Source organism: Atractosteus spatula, chromosome 2, assembly GCF_055471065.1.
Source record: "Atractosteus spatula isolate fAtrSpa1 chromosome 2, fAtrSpa1.hap1, whole genome shotgun sequence".
NCBI lineage: Eukaryota > Metazoa > Chordata > Actinopteri > Semionotiformes > Lepisosteidae > Atractosteus > Atractosteus spatula.
Window position 1 is genome coordinate 49225873 of NC_142707.1, and position 17671 is coordinate 49243543.

The 17671-nt window shown below is 49.6% G+C and overlaps 1 protein-coding gene across 3 annotated transcripts in view; it reads right to left on the reverse strand.

Annotated features, from left to right (window-relative positions):
* mdga1 (MAM domain containing glycosylphosphatidylinositol anchor 1) overlaps nucleotides 1-17671 on the reverse strand; it is a 173401-nt gene that overhangs the window by 74623 nt on the left and 81107 nt on the right. For all 3 annotated transcript variants that reach the window (XM_088908737.1, XM_088908736.1, XM_088908735.1), the window contains exons 5-6: nucleotides 10718-10914; nucleotides 4556-4688 (exon numbers count right to left, since the gene is read on the reverse strand). In XM_088908737.1, coding sequence (XP_088764863.1) covers nucleotides 4556-4688; nucleotides 10718-10914 — 330 coding nt within the window. The remainder of the gene's footprint in view (nucleotides 1-4555; nucleotides 4689-10717; nucleotides 10915-17671) is intronic.

The window sequence follows — 17671 nt, forward strand, 5'->3', positions numbered from 1 at the left end:
GAGTGAAACACCTGGTTCAGGCTGACACTCCTGATTTAGAGTGTAACACCTGGTTCAGGCTGACACTCCTGATTCAGAGTGAAACACCTGGTTCAGGCTGACACGCCTGATTCAGAGTGAAACACCTGGTTCAGGCTGACACTCCTGATTCAGAGTGAAACACCTGGTTCAGGCTGACACTCCTGATTCAGAGTGAAACACCTGGTTCAGGCTGACACTCCTGATTCAGAGTAGAACACCTGATTCAAAGGCCTTCTTCTTTAATGATGCATTTGTAAAGACAGCTCTGCAAATGATTTTAATAAGGTTTTCTTACTGTGATAGATTTGAAAAAATAAATTTAGAAAAATATACCGTAGCAAACTAGAACAAAGGAAGGTCTGAGTCTCCACAGGTCCAGTCTGAGTCTCCACAGGTCCAATCTGGGTCTCCACAGGTCCAATCTGGGTCTCAGTCTAGGACCCTGTCTCCAGAGGTCCAGTCTGAGTCTCCACAGGTCCAGTCTGTGTCTCAGTCTAGGACTCTGTCTCCACAGGTCCGGTCTGGGTCTCCACAGGTCCAGTCTGGGTCTCCACAGGTCCGATCTGGGTCTCAGTCTAGGACCCTGTCTCCAGAGGTCCAGTCTGAGTCTCCACAGGTCCAGTCTGTGTCTCAGTCTAGTACACCGTCTCCACAGGTCCAGTCTGGGTCTCCACAGGTCCGATCTGGGTCTCAGTCTAGGATCCTGTCTCCACAGGTCCGGTCTGTGACTCCACAGGTATGGTCTGGGTCTTAGCCTTAAATTCAGTAAATACAGTTTACTCTCTGGGTTCTCTGGACTCCCAGAACTCCATGGGCTCTTTCAACCCTCTGGACTTCCAGTATTTACTGGGCTGTCTTTGCCTTGAGTTACCTGGGTTATCTGGGTTCCCAAGTCTCTTCAGGTTCTTTAGACTCCCAGCACTCTCTGGGCTCTCTGGACTCCCAGAGCTCTGTGGATTCTCTGTGTTACCACTGGAAATTAGTTGATGAAGACTCTGAATAAAAGACTCTGAATAAAGGACTCTGAACAAATACTGGGAATACATTTCCGAAAGTTTTTGTGCCATTTTCCGATGTTCATAAGAAAGGAGAGCTGTCGTCAGACACTGCAGGTACCTGACAGGCTGAGGTGACCTGCACTTTAACAGCAGCTCAGCATAAAATAAAAGCAATTTCAGACCACAGAAATAACAGGGGAAAACAAAAGAATTATTGCTTCAATTTCCTGCAGCGGAGCAGGCCGGGGAGGTGGGGGCCAGCAGGCCGCTGCCCTCGAGCTGCTGTAATGGGATTGATGTTTCCTAAAGGGGTTACAGTGCGCAAATCAGCGGTTCTACCTGCAGAGTAATCCGGCCGTAAGAGGATCTGTGTGCCGGTGGGATTAGAGGGCTGGTGGGATCACAGGGGCTGGAGTGAGCTGCTCTCTGCCCAGGAGTCTGGCTGCCTGTCAGGCTGGCTCTCTGACCAGCAGTGTGACCATCTCTCTGCCCGGCTGTGTGACCATCTCTCTGCCCAACTGTGTGATCATCTCTCTGACCAGCAGTGTGACCATCTCTCTGCCCGGCTGTGTAACCATCTCTCTGCCCAACTGTGTGATCATCTCTCTGCCCAACTGTCTGATCATCTCTCTGCCCGGCTGTCTGATCATCTCTCTGACCAGCAGTGTGATCATCTCTCTGCCCAGCTGTGTGACCATCCCTCTGCCCAGCAGTGTGATCATCTCTCTGCCCGGCTGTGTGATCATCTCTCTGCCCAACTGTGTGACCATCTCTCTGCCCAGCTGTCTGATCATCTCTCTGCCCGGCTGTCTGACCATCCCTCTGACCAGCAGTGTGATCATCTCTCTGCCCAACTGTGTGATCATCTCTCTGCCCAACTGTGTGATCATCTCTCTGCCCAGCTGTGTTATCATCTCTCTGCCCAACTGTCTGATCATCTCTCTGCCCGGCTGTCTGACCATCCCTCTGACCAGCAGTGTGATCATCTCTCTGCCCAACTGTGTGATCATCTCTCTGCCCAACTGTGTGATCATCTCTCTGCCCAACTGTCTGATCATCTCTCTGCCCAACTGTCTGATCATCTCTCTGCCCGGCTGTGTGATCATCTCTCTGCCCAACTGTGTGATCATCTCTCTGCCCAACTGTCTGATCATCTCTCTGCCCGGCTGTCTGACCATCCCTCTGACCAGCAGTGTGATCATCTCTCTGCCCAGCTGTGTGACCATCTCTCTGCCCAACTGTCTGATCATCTCTCTGCCCAGCTGTCTGATCATCTCTCTGCCCGGCTGTGTGATCATCTCTCTGCCCAACTGTGTGATCATCTCTCTGCCCAACTGTCTGATCATCTCTCTGCCCAACTGTCTGATCATCTCTCTGCCCGGCTGTGTGATCATCTCTCTGCCCAACTGTGTGATCATCTCTCTGCCCAACTGTCTGATCATCTCTCTGCCCAACTGTCTGATCATCTCTCTGCCCAGCTGTGTGATCATCTCTCTGCCCAACTGTCTGATCATCTCTCTGCCCGGCTGTCTGATCATCTCTCTGCCCGGCTGTCTGACCATCCCTCTGACCAGCAGTGTGATCATCTCTCTGCCCAGCTGTGTGACCATCTCTCTGCCCAACTGTCTGATCATCTCTCTGCCCAACTGTCTGATCATCTCTCTGCCCGGCTGTGTGATCATCTCTCTGACCAGCAGTGTGATCATCTCTCTGCCCAACTGTCTGATCATCTCTCTGCCCGGCTGTGTGATCATCTCTGCCCAGCTGTGTGACCATCTCTCTGCCCAACTGTCTGATCATCTCTCTGCCCAGCTGTGTGACCATCTCTCTGCCCAGCTGTCTGATCATCTCTCTGCCCGGCTGTGTGATCATCTCTCTGCCCGGCTGTCTGACCATCCCTCTAAACAGCAGTGTGATCATCTCTCTGCCCAGCTGTGTGACCATCTCTCTGCCCAACTGTGTGATCATCTCTCTGCCCAACTGTCTGATCATCTCTCTGCCCAACTGTCTGATCATCTCTCTGCCCGGCTGTGTGACCATCTCTCTGCCCAACTGTGTGATCATCTCTCTGCCCAACTGTCTGATCATCTCTCTGCCCGGCTGTGTTATCATCTCTCTGCCCAACTGTCTGATCATCTCTCTGCCCGGCTGTGTGACCATCTCTCTGACCAGCAGTGTGATCATCTCTCTGCCCAGCTGTGTGACCATCTCTCTGCCCAGCTGTCTGATCATCTCTCTGCCCGGCTGTCTGATCATCTCTCTGCCCGGCTGTGTGACCATCTCTCTGCCCGGCTGTCTGATCATCTCTCTGCCCGGATGTGTGACCATCTCTCTGCCCAACTGTCTGATCATCTCTCTGCCCAGCTGTGTGACCATCTCTCTGCCCGGCTGTCTGATCATCTCTCTGCCCAGCTGCCTGACCATCTCTGTCCGAGGGTTGAGCTGAGCCACTGTGGCTGAGCCACTGTGTGCCGAGTTCCCCCCAGGTTCCAGAGGAGATGAGTCCTGCCTGTTGCTCTCCCTCCTAGAGCTGCAGTCCAGCCTCTACAGCTCAGAGAGTGTCCATCTGACAGTTAACGTCCACGAGCGGCCTCTGAGCTCGAAGCGGCTATTTGCATTGACTCACTCACACTGGCGTCAGTTTTCTAGCAGGGGGTGGGGAGACGTGTTCTGTGTGTGTTTGAAGTGCAAACCCTACCGGACTGTTTTCAATGGTGACCTGTTGGTCTGCCTGCGGCTGAGCCTAGAGTGCTCTGCCTGTGACTTACTGGGCAACCCAGTGTCGGTGGAACCAGGCTGGGGACTCAGGCATCTGTCCTGTCAAAGTCCAGATCTTACTGCCCTGTTCTTTCTGATCCGTGCATCTGTGTGGCAAGAAATCTCTTTGTCTCAAAGTCCACACAGAGAAACAAATCAGCTCTCACTGAAGGAAGAGGACACAGCACGCCCCTCTCCGCACTCGCTCACCTGCAGACGGCCCTGAGGCCGTGGTGGGCTGACCCCAGCTCAGAGCGCAGTCTCTGCCTCTTGCTGAGAACGGCACCTGTTCCCTGCAGGAGAGGGGTGAAAGTGTCCTGCTCCACAGCCAGGCAGGGAAGAGAGAGCGGACCTTCAGCATATACCCCAGACTGCCCTGCCCCTGCCTGGAGCTCTGCTCTGTCCCCCCATGTCTCCCCAGCATGCCTCTGGCCCTGACCAGCAGAGTTGGCCCTGGAGCACAGATTCACAGCAGATACGCAGACGCGCCTTGCCTCTCCCCTCTCTACTTCCGCAGAGAGCACCGCCCTGCAGGACAGGTCACTCAAAGCCACTGAGCTCACAAATGCACTGTTCCATCTGCTGTAATCCTGTGTTCTTCTCTCGTGATAGACTTACCCACGCAGGCCTGAAACATGTGTAACGTATTAAATTACCCGGGGGATGGGAGTCCAGCCATTCTGAACTAAATGCACAAACTCTCAGTGATAGAGGGAGACACAGTGAGCAATTTGGGGTGTTGCAGAGAGACAGGTGTTGTAGTGGCAGTCGGGACTCACAGGTGGCGCTAGTGAGCTGAAAGGTGACCTCGCTGTCAGGGATGTCACACACATTGCGCACGGACACCTGACAGGTGTAGTTGGCGAAGTCCTGTGGTCGCAGATTTTTCAGCTTCAGCACCTTCGTCTCACCCTGACAGAAGAAGACAGACAGCAATCAGACAGAAAGAGAACAATCAGACAGACAGAAGACAGACACGGAGCAATCATACAGACAGACTGCAATCGCACACAGAAATCAGAAAGACAGAGAGCAATCAGACAGACAGCAATCAGACACAGAAATCACACAGACAAAGAGCAAACAGGCAGACAGCAAACAGACACACTGAAGACAAAAAGACTACAGTTCTCCCGCTCCTCGCTAGTAGGGCAGTTTCATTCTCTATAGCGCCTTCAGATGGTGGGGACTGGAACTGATCACTGCAATTGGATTAGAGCAGAGAGCAGTACCACCACAACACAGGAGAAAAAACTAAATTATCAAGAAATTCAGGCAGAGCAGAGACCGACACCCACTGACAAAGAACTCTGCAGCCCCAGAGGCTGCAGCCCATTTCTCATGGTGACTCGGGGTCCCACTGCCCAGCTCGCCCCCCAGCCTGTGCCTGCACTGTCATCAGGTCTCACTGCTTCCAGAGCCCCGGCCTGGAGCTCCCCACTGGGACCATTAACAAACACTGCGGACGCGTCATCACGGACCAGACCTGCTGCTTTAAAAGCAAGAGAGCAGGAGGAAACTTGGATGATGAGTGATGTTGTATAACACTGAGTCACAAACACACAGAGGTAAATACACACACTGACTCTCTCACACACTGCACTGCACAGTACAAACACACACTGTCTCTCACACACACAACACTGCACAGTACAAAAACATACAATACACACACTATCTCTCTCATACACACACAGCACTGAACAGTAGAGGCACACAAACGTAAATACACACACTATTTATCTCTCACACACACTGCAGTGCACAATACAGTACAATGTACTATATACGGCACAATATACAGACACACAAGTCCCTACACAAGTGAATACATACACTATCTCATACTTAATGCACTGCGCAGTAGAGCCAGGCACACAGGGAAATACATAGTTTTTGTCTCTGTCATACACACTGCACTGCGCAGTACAGGCACACAGACACAAAGAAAAATATACACACACTTTCTCCCTTTTAGAAACACTGCACTATGCAGTACACATACTCACAAGTAAATATACACACTGTCTCTCTCATACACACTTCCCTGGACAGATACTGACACACAAAGGTAAATGCACACAGTCTCTCTCTCACACATATTGCACTGCACACTACAAACACACAACACACACACATAGGTAAACACACACTGTATCTGTCACATACACACTACGCTGCTCCTTATAGACACGTACACACATATACAAAGTCTCATATACACTGCACTGCGCAGCACAGATACACAAAAGTAAATGCACACACCATCTCTCACTGTGCAGTACAGACACACACGTAAACACACACAGTCTCTCCCACACACACTACACTGCACAGTACAGACACTATAAACACTCCATAAAATATACACACTTTGTCTCTCTCTCATACACACTACCCTGTATCTTACAGACACACAGGGGTAAATACAAACACACTCTCAGTCCTATACAGTCAACTGCAAGGAAGTAAATACAGTAAATACATGCACAGGGAAATACACAATCTATCTCTCTCATACACACTTCACTGCACAGAACAGACCCACACAGAGGTAATTCCACACACTGTCTCTTTTCCAAACACACTGCACTCTATTATTCACACAGCATTGCGCAGTACAAACACACACGGGTACTTACACTTACACTGTCTCATACACTGCACTGCGTATTATAGAGACACACAGGTAAATACACACACTCTACCTCTCTATCATAAACAAAGCACTCTGCAGGTAAAAAGACACACTGTCTCTCTCGCTCATACACATTATATTGAAGAGTAGAGACACATACAGGGAAATACACACATTATATCTATCTACAAAGCACTGTGCAGTATGGACACACACAGGTAAAAAGACACTGTCTCTCTCATGCGGACTATATTCAATAGTAGAAACACGCACAGGGAAATACACACAGGGACTCTCTCCCATACACACTGCACTCTGCAGTACTGTCACACAAGCCTCGCTCATTGTAATACAGAGGCATACACACGGAGGGTTATAAGAGTCTGAAATACACTGTTAAAAATGTGTAGCCTTCATTCAGTGGAAATTGTAATTGATAGTTTCCTTGTTGTAAACTCTGAGAACAATGCATAGCAATGCCACAAACCAATGACCAGGTTTATTCCATTGGAAGTGATAAAACAAAAACTGAAAATCTGGTACAGTGGCATGTATCACGAGGATCTTCCCATGAGACTGTACCTGAGTGTACATCGGCTGACAGGTGTGCTGTATGAGTGCAGACAGGCTGACAGGTGTGCTGTATGAGTGTAAACAGGCTCACAGGTGTGCTGTGTGAATGTAGACAGGCTGACAGGTGTGCTGTATGAGTGTAGACAGTATGACAGGTGTGTTGTACGAGTGTAGACAGGCTAACAGTGTGCTGTATGAGTGTAGACAGACTGACAGGTGTGCTGTATGAATGTAGACAGACTGACAGGTGTGCTGTATGAGTGTAGACAGGCTGACAGGTGTGCTGTATGAGTGTAGACAGACTGACAGGTGTGCTGTATGAGTGTAGACAGGCTGACAGGTGTGCTGTATGAGTGTAGACAGACTGACAGGTGTGCTGTATGAGCGTAGACAGACTGACAGGTGTGCTGTGTGAATGTAGACAGACTGACAGGTGTGTTGTATGAGTGTAGACAGGCTGACAGGTGTGCTGTATGAGCGTAGACAGGCTGACAGGTGTGTTGTATGAGTGTAGACAGGCTGACAGGTGTGTTGTATGAGTGTAGACAGGCTGACAGGTGTGCTGTATGAGTGCAGACAGGCTGACAGGTGTGCTGTATGAGTGCAGACAGACTGACAGGAGTGCTGTATGAGTGTAGACAGGCTGACAGGTGTGCTGTATGAATGTAGACAGGCTGACAGGAGTGTTGTACGAGTGTAAACAGGCTGACAGGTGTGTTGTATGAGTGTAGACAGGCTGACAGGTGTGCTGTATGAGTGTAGACAGGCTGACAGGTGTGCTGTCTGATTGGAGACAGGCTGACAGGAGTGTTGTATGAGTGTAGACAGGCTGACAGGTGTGCTGTGTGATTGGAGACAGGCTGACAGGAGTGTTGTATGAGTGTAGACAGGCTGACAGGTGTGCTGCATGAGTGTAGACAGGCTGACAGGTGTGCTGTATGAGTGTAGACAGGCTGACAGGTGTGCTGTATGAGTGTAGACAGGCTGACAGGTGTGCTGTACCTGAGTGTATTCAGGGTGACAGTTTTGCTGTACCCGAGTGTAGAGAGGCTGTACCTGAGTGTAGAGAGGCTGTACCTGAGTGTATTCAGGGTGACAGTTTTGCTGTACCTGAGTGTATTCCGGGTGACAGTTTTGTTGTACCCGAGTGCAGAGAGTCTGTACCTGAGTGTAGGGAGACTGTACCTGAGTGTATTCAGGGTGACAGTTTTGTTGTACCTGAGTGTATTCAGGGTGACAGTTTTGTTGTACCTGAGTGTATTCCGGGTGACAGTTTTGCTGTACCTGAGTGTAGAGAGGCTGTACCTGAGTGTATTCAGGGTGACAGCTTTGTTGTACCTGAGTGTAGAGAGTCTATACCTGAGTGTAGAGAGGGTGTACCTGAGTGTAGAGAGGCTGTACCTGAGTGTATTCCGGGTGACAGTTTTGCTGTACCTGAGTGTATTCAGGGTGACAGTTTTGTTGTACCTGAGTGTAGAGAGTCTGTACCTGAGTGTATTCAGAGTGACAGTTTTGCTGTACCTGAGTGTAGAGAGTCTGTACCTGAGTGTACCAGCACCTTCGTCTCACCCTGACAGAAGAAGACAGACAGCAATCAGACAGAAAGAGAACAATCAGACAGACAGAAGACAGACACGGAGCAATCATACAGACAGACTGCAATCGCACACAGAAATCAGAAAGACAGAGAGCAATCAGACAGACAGCAATCAGACACAGAAATCACACAGACAAAGAGCAAACAGGCAGACAGCAAACAGACACACTGAAGACAAAAAGACTACAGTTCTCCCGCTCCTCGCTAGTAGGGCAGTTTCATTCTCTATAGCGCCTTCAGATGGTGGGGACTGGAACTGATCACTGCAATTGGATTAGAGCAGAGAGCAGTACCACCACAACACAGGAGAAAAAACTAAATTATCAAGAAATTCAGGCAGAGCAGAGACCGACACCCACTGACAAAGAACTCTGCAGCCCCAGAGGCTGCAGCCCATTTCTCATGGTGACTCGGGGTCCCACTGCCCAGCTCGCCCCCCAGCCTGTGCCTGCACTGTCATCAGGTCTCACTGCTTCCAGAGCCCCGGCCTGGAGCTCCCCACTGGGACCATTAACAAACACTGCGGACGCGTCATCACGGACCAGACCTGCTGCTTTAAAAGCAAGAGAGCAGGAGGAAACTTGGATGATGAGTGATGTTGTATAACACTGAGTCACAAACACACAGAGGTAAATACACACACTGACTCTCTCACACACTGCACTGCACAGTACAAACACACACTGTCTCTCACACACACAACACTGCACAGTACAAAAACATACAATACACACACTATCTCTCTCATACACACACAGCACTGAACAGTAGAGGCACACAAACGTAAATACACACACTATTTATCTCTCACACACACTGCAGTGCACAATACAGTACAATGTACTATATACGGCACAATATACAGACACACAAGTCCCTACACAAGTGAATACATACACTATCTCATACTTAATGCACTGCGCAGTAGAGCCAGGCACACAGGGAAATACATAGTTTTTGTCTCTGTCATACACACTGCACTGCGCAGTACAGGCACACAGACACAAAGAAAAATATACACACACTTTCTCCCTTTTAGAAACACTGCACTATGCAGTACACATACTCACAAGTAAATATACACACTGTCTCTCTCATACACACTTCCCTGGACAGATACTGACACACAAAGGTAAATGCACACAGTCTCTCTCTCACACATATTGCACTGCACACTACAAACACACAACACACACACATAGGTAAACACACACTGTATCTGTCACATACACACTACGCTGCTCCTTATAGACACGTACACACATATACAAAGTCTCATATACACTGCACTGCGCAGCACAGATACACAAAAGTAAATGCACACACCATCTCTCACTGTGCAGTACAGACACACACGTAAACACACACAGTCTCTCCCACACACACTACACTGCACAGTACAGACACTATAAACACTCCATAAAATATACACACTTTGTCTCTCTCTCATACACACTACCCTGTATCTTACAGACACACAGGGGTAAATACAAACACACTCTCAGTCCTATACAGTCAACTGCAAGGAAGTAAATACAGTAAATACAAGCACAGGGAAATACACAATCTATCTCTCTCATACACACTTCACTGCACAGAACAGACCCACACAGAGGTAATTCCACACACTGTCTCTTTTCCAAACACACTACACTCTACCTGAGTGTAGAGAGGCTGTACCTGAGTGTATTCGGGGTGACAGTTTTGCTGTACCCGAGTGTAGAGAGGCTGTACCTGAGTGTAGAGAGGCTGTACCTGAGTGTATTCCGGGTGACAGTTTTGCTGTACCTGAGTGTATTCAGGGTGACAGTTTTGTTGTACCAGAGTGTAGAGAGTCTGTACCTGAGTGTAGAGAGTCTGTACCTGAGTGTATTCAGAGTGACAGTTTTGCTGTACCTGAGTGTAGAGAGTCTGTACCTGAGTGTAGAGAGTCTGTACCTGAGTGTATTCCGGGTGACAGTTTTGCTGTACCTGAGTGTAGAGAGGCTGTACCTGAGTGTATTCCGGGTGACAGTTTTGTTGTACCTGAGGGTAGACAGAGTGACAGATTTGCTGTACCTGAGTGTAGAGAGTCTGTACCTGAGTGTAGAGAGGCTGTACCTGAGTGTATTCGGGGTGACAGTTTTGCTGTACCTGAGTGTAGAGAGGCTCGTAGATGTCCACTCCGTTGTCCTTGCTCTGCTCGATGGAGACATAGTTGCGTCTCCAGATGAAGCGTGCCGGGGGGTTGGAGTTCACGGTGCAGCGCAGGAACACAGTCTTCTCCTGGTAGTAGCTCCCGCGGACGTCGCTGATGGTCTGGTGGACAGTGAGGATGGGCTTGTCCAGGTCTGCAACAGCATTGCACACACCTGGTCAGGCTGGGGGCACAGTGCCCTCTCTCCTCTTCCCCATGACTTGGCACTTCCACACAGTCTCCGGACGCTCGTTCTGAACTGACAGGTCTCTGTCTCACATCCGGGTTTGAAAGAATACACTCGTGATGAGACACCTTACCAATCACTCTCCACCTGACATGGTGATGCAGTCAGATTAGGAAGGAGTCTCTAGTCTTAGAGAACAGCAGTCTGGCAGGGTTTGAGTGAAGGGCAAAATCAGTCTGTTCCCAGCAGGCAGGGAGAAGAGGTGCTGGAAAAGAACAGGTCAGACTGGACTCCAGGAGGTCTGAGAATTGCTGCACAGGACACCCTTGATATTTCTTGTCTGACTCTCCTGAGAGAGTAGTGGCTTACTAAGGAGACAGTAGTAAGAGGCTTCTATGAGCTGATCTCTCAGTAGAGTGAGCTTTCAGCTACAGACCAGCATCTCAATAGCTGGCCAAAGACACATATAAAGCAGTGTAACGTCTGGTCTAGAACAGCATCTCAACAAATATAATTTAAATCAGCGGATATTGTGTTAAAATTGTATAATGCAGAATTAAGGCCTCATTTAGAATACTGTATGCATTTTTGGTTGCCACATTACATAAAATATGCTTTAGAATCAGTCCAGCAAAGAGAAACCAGATACTTTCTGGAACCTAAGGGACTGTCCTACATTGACTGGCTGAAGGGACTGAGTCTGTTTAGTCTTGAACAGAGAAGACTGTGAGGAGACTGATGCAAGTATTAAGGGACTGTCCTACACTGACAGGCTGAAGGAACTAGGTCTCTTTAGTCGTGAACAGAGAAGACTGTGAGGAGACATATTCATGTTGTTGAAACCGATATCCTGATTTCTTTCCAAAAAACAGTTAGATGAGATTCTGAGAACAATTAAATGTGAAATACCAAATGGTTCCTCTTGTTTCTGACCTGTCTTATGTTCTTAAATGACAGCAGAGCATGAAGCCATGACTAAAGTTTTTAAGGAAACATAGGTGTTCTGTGATTGCAGATCTGACCCTATGACCCCAGGGGGCACAGAGAGACACCCCTTACTGAAACCCAAGAATGTCTGAAACCAGGAGTGCTCCGGTTTGGGTCTTGATCGGCAGAAGCCCAGGTGACCAGTGGGAGCTGGGAGCTGAGCTGGAGTGCCTGTGTTCAGATTCGGGCTATTTTGGGTTTCAGTCCAACCCAACTGGAGACATGACCATAATTCCAAAGCTACATCAATCGTTCCCAGTCCTGGACAGAAGTGTGCTACTCCTGCAGTCGTGGGGGCTGGGGGAAAGAGGTGATCAAGTCTACACAATACAGCTCCTCAATCTCTCGTCCTTTGTCATTCTTTTCTCTGCTGCTTGCAGAAGTTTCAATGACCTATTTAGAGATTGGGGTTTAGAATAAATGGAGAACTCTGTGAGGGATTTGAGCCCACAAACGTGAAATCAGTACTGGAAGTCCTACCCACTATTCCACAGCATCACCCCCTTGCTTATCTGATGATGTCTCTTGCTCAAAGGAAGACAGAGCTGGCATAGGCATGACAACTGAATAGTTTGCCACAGCTAACACAGACAAGAGCTTGTTTAAACAATGGGAGGCAGCTCTTCAGGGAAATGTAAAAGAAATCCATTTGATTTTACAACATCATGACCCTTGGTCTTAGTAATCTCTGGATGAGGAGCTTGTTTTTCAAATCCTCTTTGATTTCCGATAAACATCCGTGCCTCTTAATCGCTGAGAAGACAGAAATACTGCACACAGCACTGCACAGCACTGAGAAACAGCAGCCCAACTTTGTAAACACAGTCAGGTGTGCAGTGTGTGTGTGCTGGTGAATTCAGGACCAGTGTCTGCAGTCAGGTGTGCAGTGTGTGTGTGTGCTGGTGAATTCAGGAACTGTCTGCAGTCAGGTGTGCAGTGTGTGTGTGCTGGTGAATTCAGGACCAGTGTCTGCAGTCAGGTGTGCAGTGTGTGTGCTGGTGAATTGAGGACCAGTGTCTGCAGTCAGGTGTGCAGTATGTGTGTGCTGGTGAATTCAGGACCAGTGTCTGCAGTCAGGTGTGCAGTGTGTGTAAATGTATTCCGTTCAATGTTTAAAGAGTCAGCAGGGAGCAGGGAGTGAGGACAGCGCCCATCATAGCTGACTTTCAGTGTGCTGAGGAGGAGTGAGGAGCAGGGAGAGAGGACAACGCCCATCACAGCTGACGTTCAGTGTGCTGAGGAGGAGTGAGGAGCAGGGAGTGAGGACAATGCCCATCACAGCTGAGGTTCAGTGTGCTGAGGAGGAGTGAGGAGCAGGGAGTGAGGACTGCGCCCATCACAGCTGACGTTCAGTGTGCTGAGGAGGAGTGAGGAGCAGGGAGTGAGGACTGAGCCCATCACAGCTGATGTTCAGTGTGCTGAGGAGGAGTGAGGAGCAGGGAGTGAGAACTGCGCCCATCACAGCTGACATTCAGTGTGCTGAGGAGGAGTGAGGAGCAGGGAGTGAGTACTGCTCCCATCACAGCCAATGTTCAGTGTGCTGAGGAGGAGTGAGGACTGCGTCCATCACAGCTGATGTTCAGTGTGCTGAGGAGGAGTGAGGAGCAGTGAGTGGCAGAGCCTTGGACAGCAGGCTGGACTCATGATCCTCAAAGAGTGTGTATGATGTACAGATGACTACTGATTCCTAGTTTTAAGAAAGGGCACACATTAGTAGCAAATCAAAAACCTACTGCTGTAAGTGCTGGTCACAACAGTTCTCACTTTTCAAAGTGTGACTGGAACAGAAATCCAGGAAGTCAGGCCCAGGTCACTGCACATCTAAATACACCTCAGTCCCAATATCCTGCCATCTTCCCTGTAATCCTTCCCTGCCCTCTCTGCTAAGCAGACTGCAGGCAGCTTTCAACTCCCAGCTCCCTCCCCTTTGCTGCCCCTGCTCTGAACAAGGAAACCAGATCTAAATCACTGTGAGACTGTGAGAGGCCACACGCTCCTGGCAGCTGTGCCACATCAGGGTACACGGTGTCTCAGCGCTCTGAGCTCCAACAGCACTGGGGCGCACTGGCACCCCACATTCCCACTGGAGAGGAGCACTGTAGGTGAGGCAGGGGGGCGGGTCCTGAACACTCTGCAAGGACAAACACCTTCAAAATCAATTCTTTCATACACCATGTACCTAAAATTCTAATAAAATGTTACTATATATTGGAACATGTAAGCCATTGTATGTTCTGGTTATTTTTAAATTGTAGGGCCAAGCAAGGAAAGAGAAGCAGTTACTCGTGTGTCCCTGTTTAAGGAGCTGTGTCTCCAGGACTGGAACTCAGAACTGTTACTGACTCAGAAGACTCAAAGAGTCTTCCACTCAGGCACAGTAGATAGGAATTGAACATCGCTCAACACCACACTGTGATCACTCACTGTCAACACAACAGTCTCTCTGGACAGGTGACTGTCAACACAACATTCTGCACAGATCACTGTCTAGTCTCTCTATACAGATCACTATCAACACAACAGTCTCACCGTACAGATCACCGTCAATACAACAGTCTGCACAGATCACCATCAACACAACAGTCTGCACAGATCACCGTCAACACAACAGTCTGCACAGATCACTGTCAACACAACAGTCTGCACAGATCACTGTCAACACAACAGTCTGCACAGATCACTGTCTAGTCTCTCTATACAGATCACTATCAACACAACAGTCTCACCGTACAGATCACCGTCAATACAACAGTCTGCACAGATCACCATCAACACAACAGTCTGCACAGATCACTGTCAACACAACAGTCTCACCGTACAGATCACGGTCAACACAACAGTCTGCACAGATCACTGTCAACACAACAGTCTGCACAGATCACCATTGAAGAATGATATAAGATGTGAAGAAGGGGTTAACTGATTCCTTTCTGCATAAAGACTTCTTGTGACACAAGACATTCCAGGCTTTGAGTTAAGGCAGGGATGGGGGGTTAATTGATAAGAATTCCAGATGCAAGCTAGAGACCCTCCAGCTAAGGAAACCTAAAACTGACCAGTAAAAGTGGTCAAAGTCTGGGAAATGTCCAAACACTATGACCTCCCCCCATTACCATGGTAACCAATTGCATCAGAAACGGCTGAAAGTTGCTATATAAACTGGAAGTTTTGCGCCTATATTTCGAACAATACTTTGGTCTTATTGTTCCTTGCATGCAATAAACTCAGTTGTTTAAACTTCATCTCGGGATCCAGAACTTATTTGTCTGTTACAACACTATCAACACAACAGTCTGTCTGCACAGATCACCGTCAACACAAAAGTCTATCCATACAGATCACCGTCAACACAATAGTCTCTGCGACAAATCACTGTCAGCAAAACCAACTCTCTGTACAGATCACTGTGAACACAACAGTCTGTGTCTGTGTCTACACCTGTTATTTAAACACTGCTCGTGTGTAGTGAAGTAAATCTGTTCCAGTGAATCTCAGTGTCAGAGCACAGCAAAGCCGGGAGACAGGCCTGGTCCATATGAGGGTGCTTTAGGCTATGGCACAGAGCTGCTGCACACACACTCTGGGCTCTGACACAGACACTGCAGCCGGACGTACCAGACAAATGAAGATACCGCCCTGCTTTCCTCTTTTCTGCTAATTAAGCACATGCTGTGATTCACAGCTCCTTAATGAGGTATTTACTCAAAACCACTGACCTACAGGTGGATCTGTATCATCCTGAAGCCGATTGCAATTAAAACTCAATCAGACTCATATTGGTCTCCCATTACCAGTGACAGAGGAAAGCTCACAGGACGAGAGGCCATTTGCCTCAGCCGAGGTAAGAGCCTGCATGTTTCTGTGAGGAAAGCTTGAATGGCGTGAGTAGCACCCCTGAGTAGAAAGAGGAGGCAGACAGTGGCGCCTCCATTTGGAGACAGGGCACAGACAGTGGCGCCCCCATGTGGAGAGAGAGGGGACAGAGAGGGGTGTCCCCATGTGGAGAGAGAGGGGACAGAGAGGGGTGTCCCCATGTGGAGAGAGAGCACAGACAGTGGCGCCCCCATGTGGAGAGAGAGGGGACAGAGAGGGGTGTCCCCCCATGTGGAGAGAAGGGAAAGACAGTGGCGCCCCCATGTGGAGAGAGAGGGGACAGAGAGGGGTGTCCCCCCATGTGGAGAGAAGGGAAAGACAGTGGCGCCCCCATGTGGAGAGAGGGCACAGTGGCGCCCCCATGTGGAGAAAGAGGGCACAGACAGTGGCGCCCCAATGTGGAGAGAGGGGACAGACGGTGGCGCCCCCATGTGGAGAGAGAGGGGACAGAGAGGGGTGTCCCCATGTGGAGAGAGGGGACAGACGGTGGCGCCCCCATGTGGAGAGAGAGGGGACAGAGAGGGGTGTCCCCATGTGGAGAGAGAGGCCGCAGAGAGTGCAGGAGGGGCAGGGCCGCTCTCTCCAGTGTGTTTCACAGCCCTGCTCCACACACTCTGCTTCCCCCAGGCTTCCTTCACAGTGCCCTGTGTGCCGACCTGCTGTGCGCTCACCCGTTCAGCCAGCGCCTCACGCCCTTCCTTCAAACAGCCCAGAGAGATTATTCGGGAGCTTTGTTCTTGGAAAGGCTGGAAGGATCCCCAACACTGGCAGAGCCCTGCCGTGCTCAGTGTGTGTGATCCACTGTGCTGGAGAGCCATGGGTTAATGCCTTCGGTACTACCTGGCTGCAATCAACCAACCAATCAATCAAGACCAAGCAAGCGCGTAGCTGGCTGGCGGGCAGGTGGGAGCCCATCCTGTTTAATTGGGCTGCTGAGTAATGGCTGCAGTTAAGGGCTCCCGCTCAGCGAGGAGATTTGGGAACCCGTGTAATCTGTTACAAGAGGGGTCTATTGACGTCCGAGGGCTGCAGAGTCTTTAAACGCTCGATAATGGAGCCTGTACCGGCGCTGCAGCTCAGTCGCCCCAGCCACTCCCACTGAGGTCACCGTGGAAACGCCTCTCCCCTCTGTGGTCCTGGCCTGCACCGCGACCCCCCTGCTCATCACAGCACAAATCGGGGAGCCTGCTAGGAAAGGGGTCACAGCCACCGGCGCGCCAGACCCCAGGCCGGCGCTGGGTGTGTGAGAGACCTGGGTCTTCTGCGCCTTCCTCCAGCTCTGCTCTCCGTAAAGACGTGCCAGACACGAACTGAAATAAGGATGTGCTTTGTTTCTCTATAAAATAAGGATGTCCTCTTGTTTCCACTTTCCAGACTGTTCTAGATCTAAGGAGGTGAGTTACTACTGCAATAGAGATGGAATATAGTAAAAGAGGTCAAACAGAGAACAAAACATGATTGTCACTAATGACAGGATCCAGCACTTCTGTGCATTAGGGTGAAAACACTCTTCAGCTCCAGTCTGCACCGATAGTTTAAAACCACTCTTCTGCTCCAGTCTGCACTGTTAGTGTGACACCACTCTTCTGCTCCAGTCTGCACTTAGTGTGAAACCACTCTTCTGCTCCAGTCTGCACTGTTAGTGTGACACCACTCTTCTGCTCCAGTCTGCACTGCTAGTGTGAAACCACTCTTCTGCTCCAGTCTGCACTTAGTGTGAAACCACTCTTCTGCTCCAGTCTGCACTTAGTGTGAAACCACTCTTCCGCTCCAGTCTGCACTGTTAATGTGACACCACTCTTCTGCTCCAGTCTGCACTGTTAGTGTAAAACCACTCTTCTGCTCCAGTCTGCACTGCTAATTT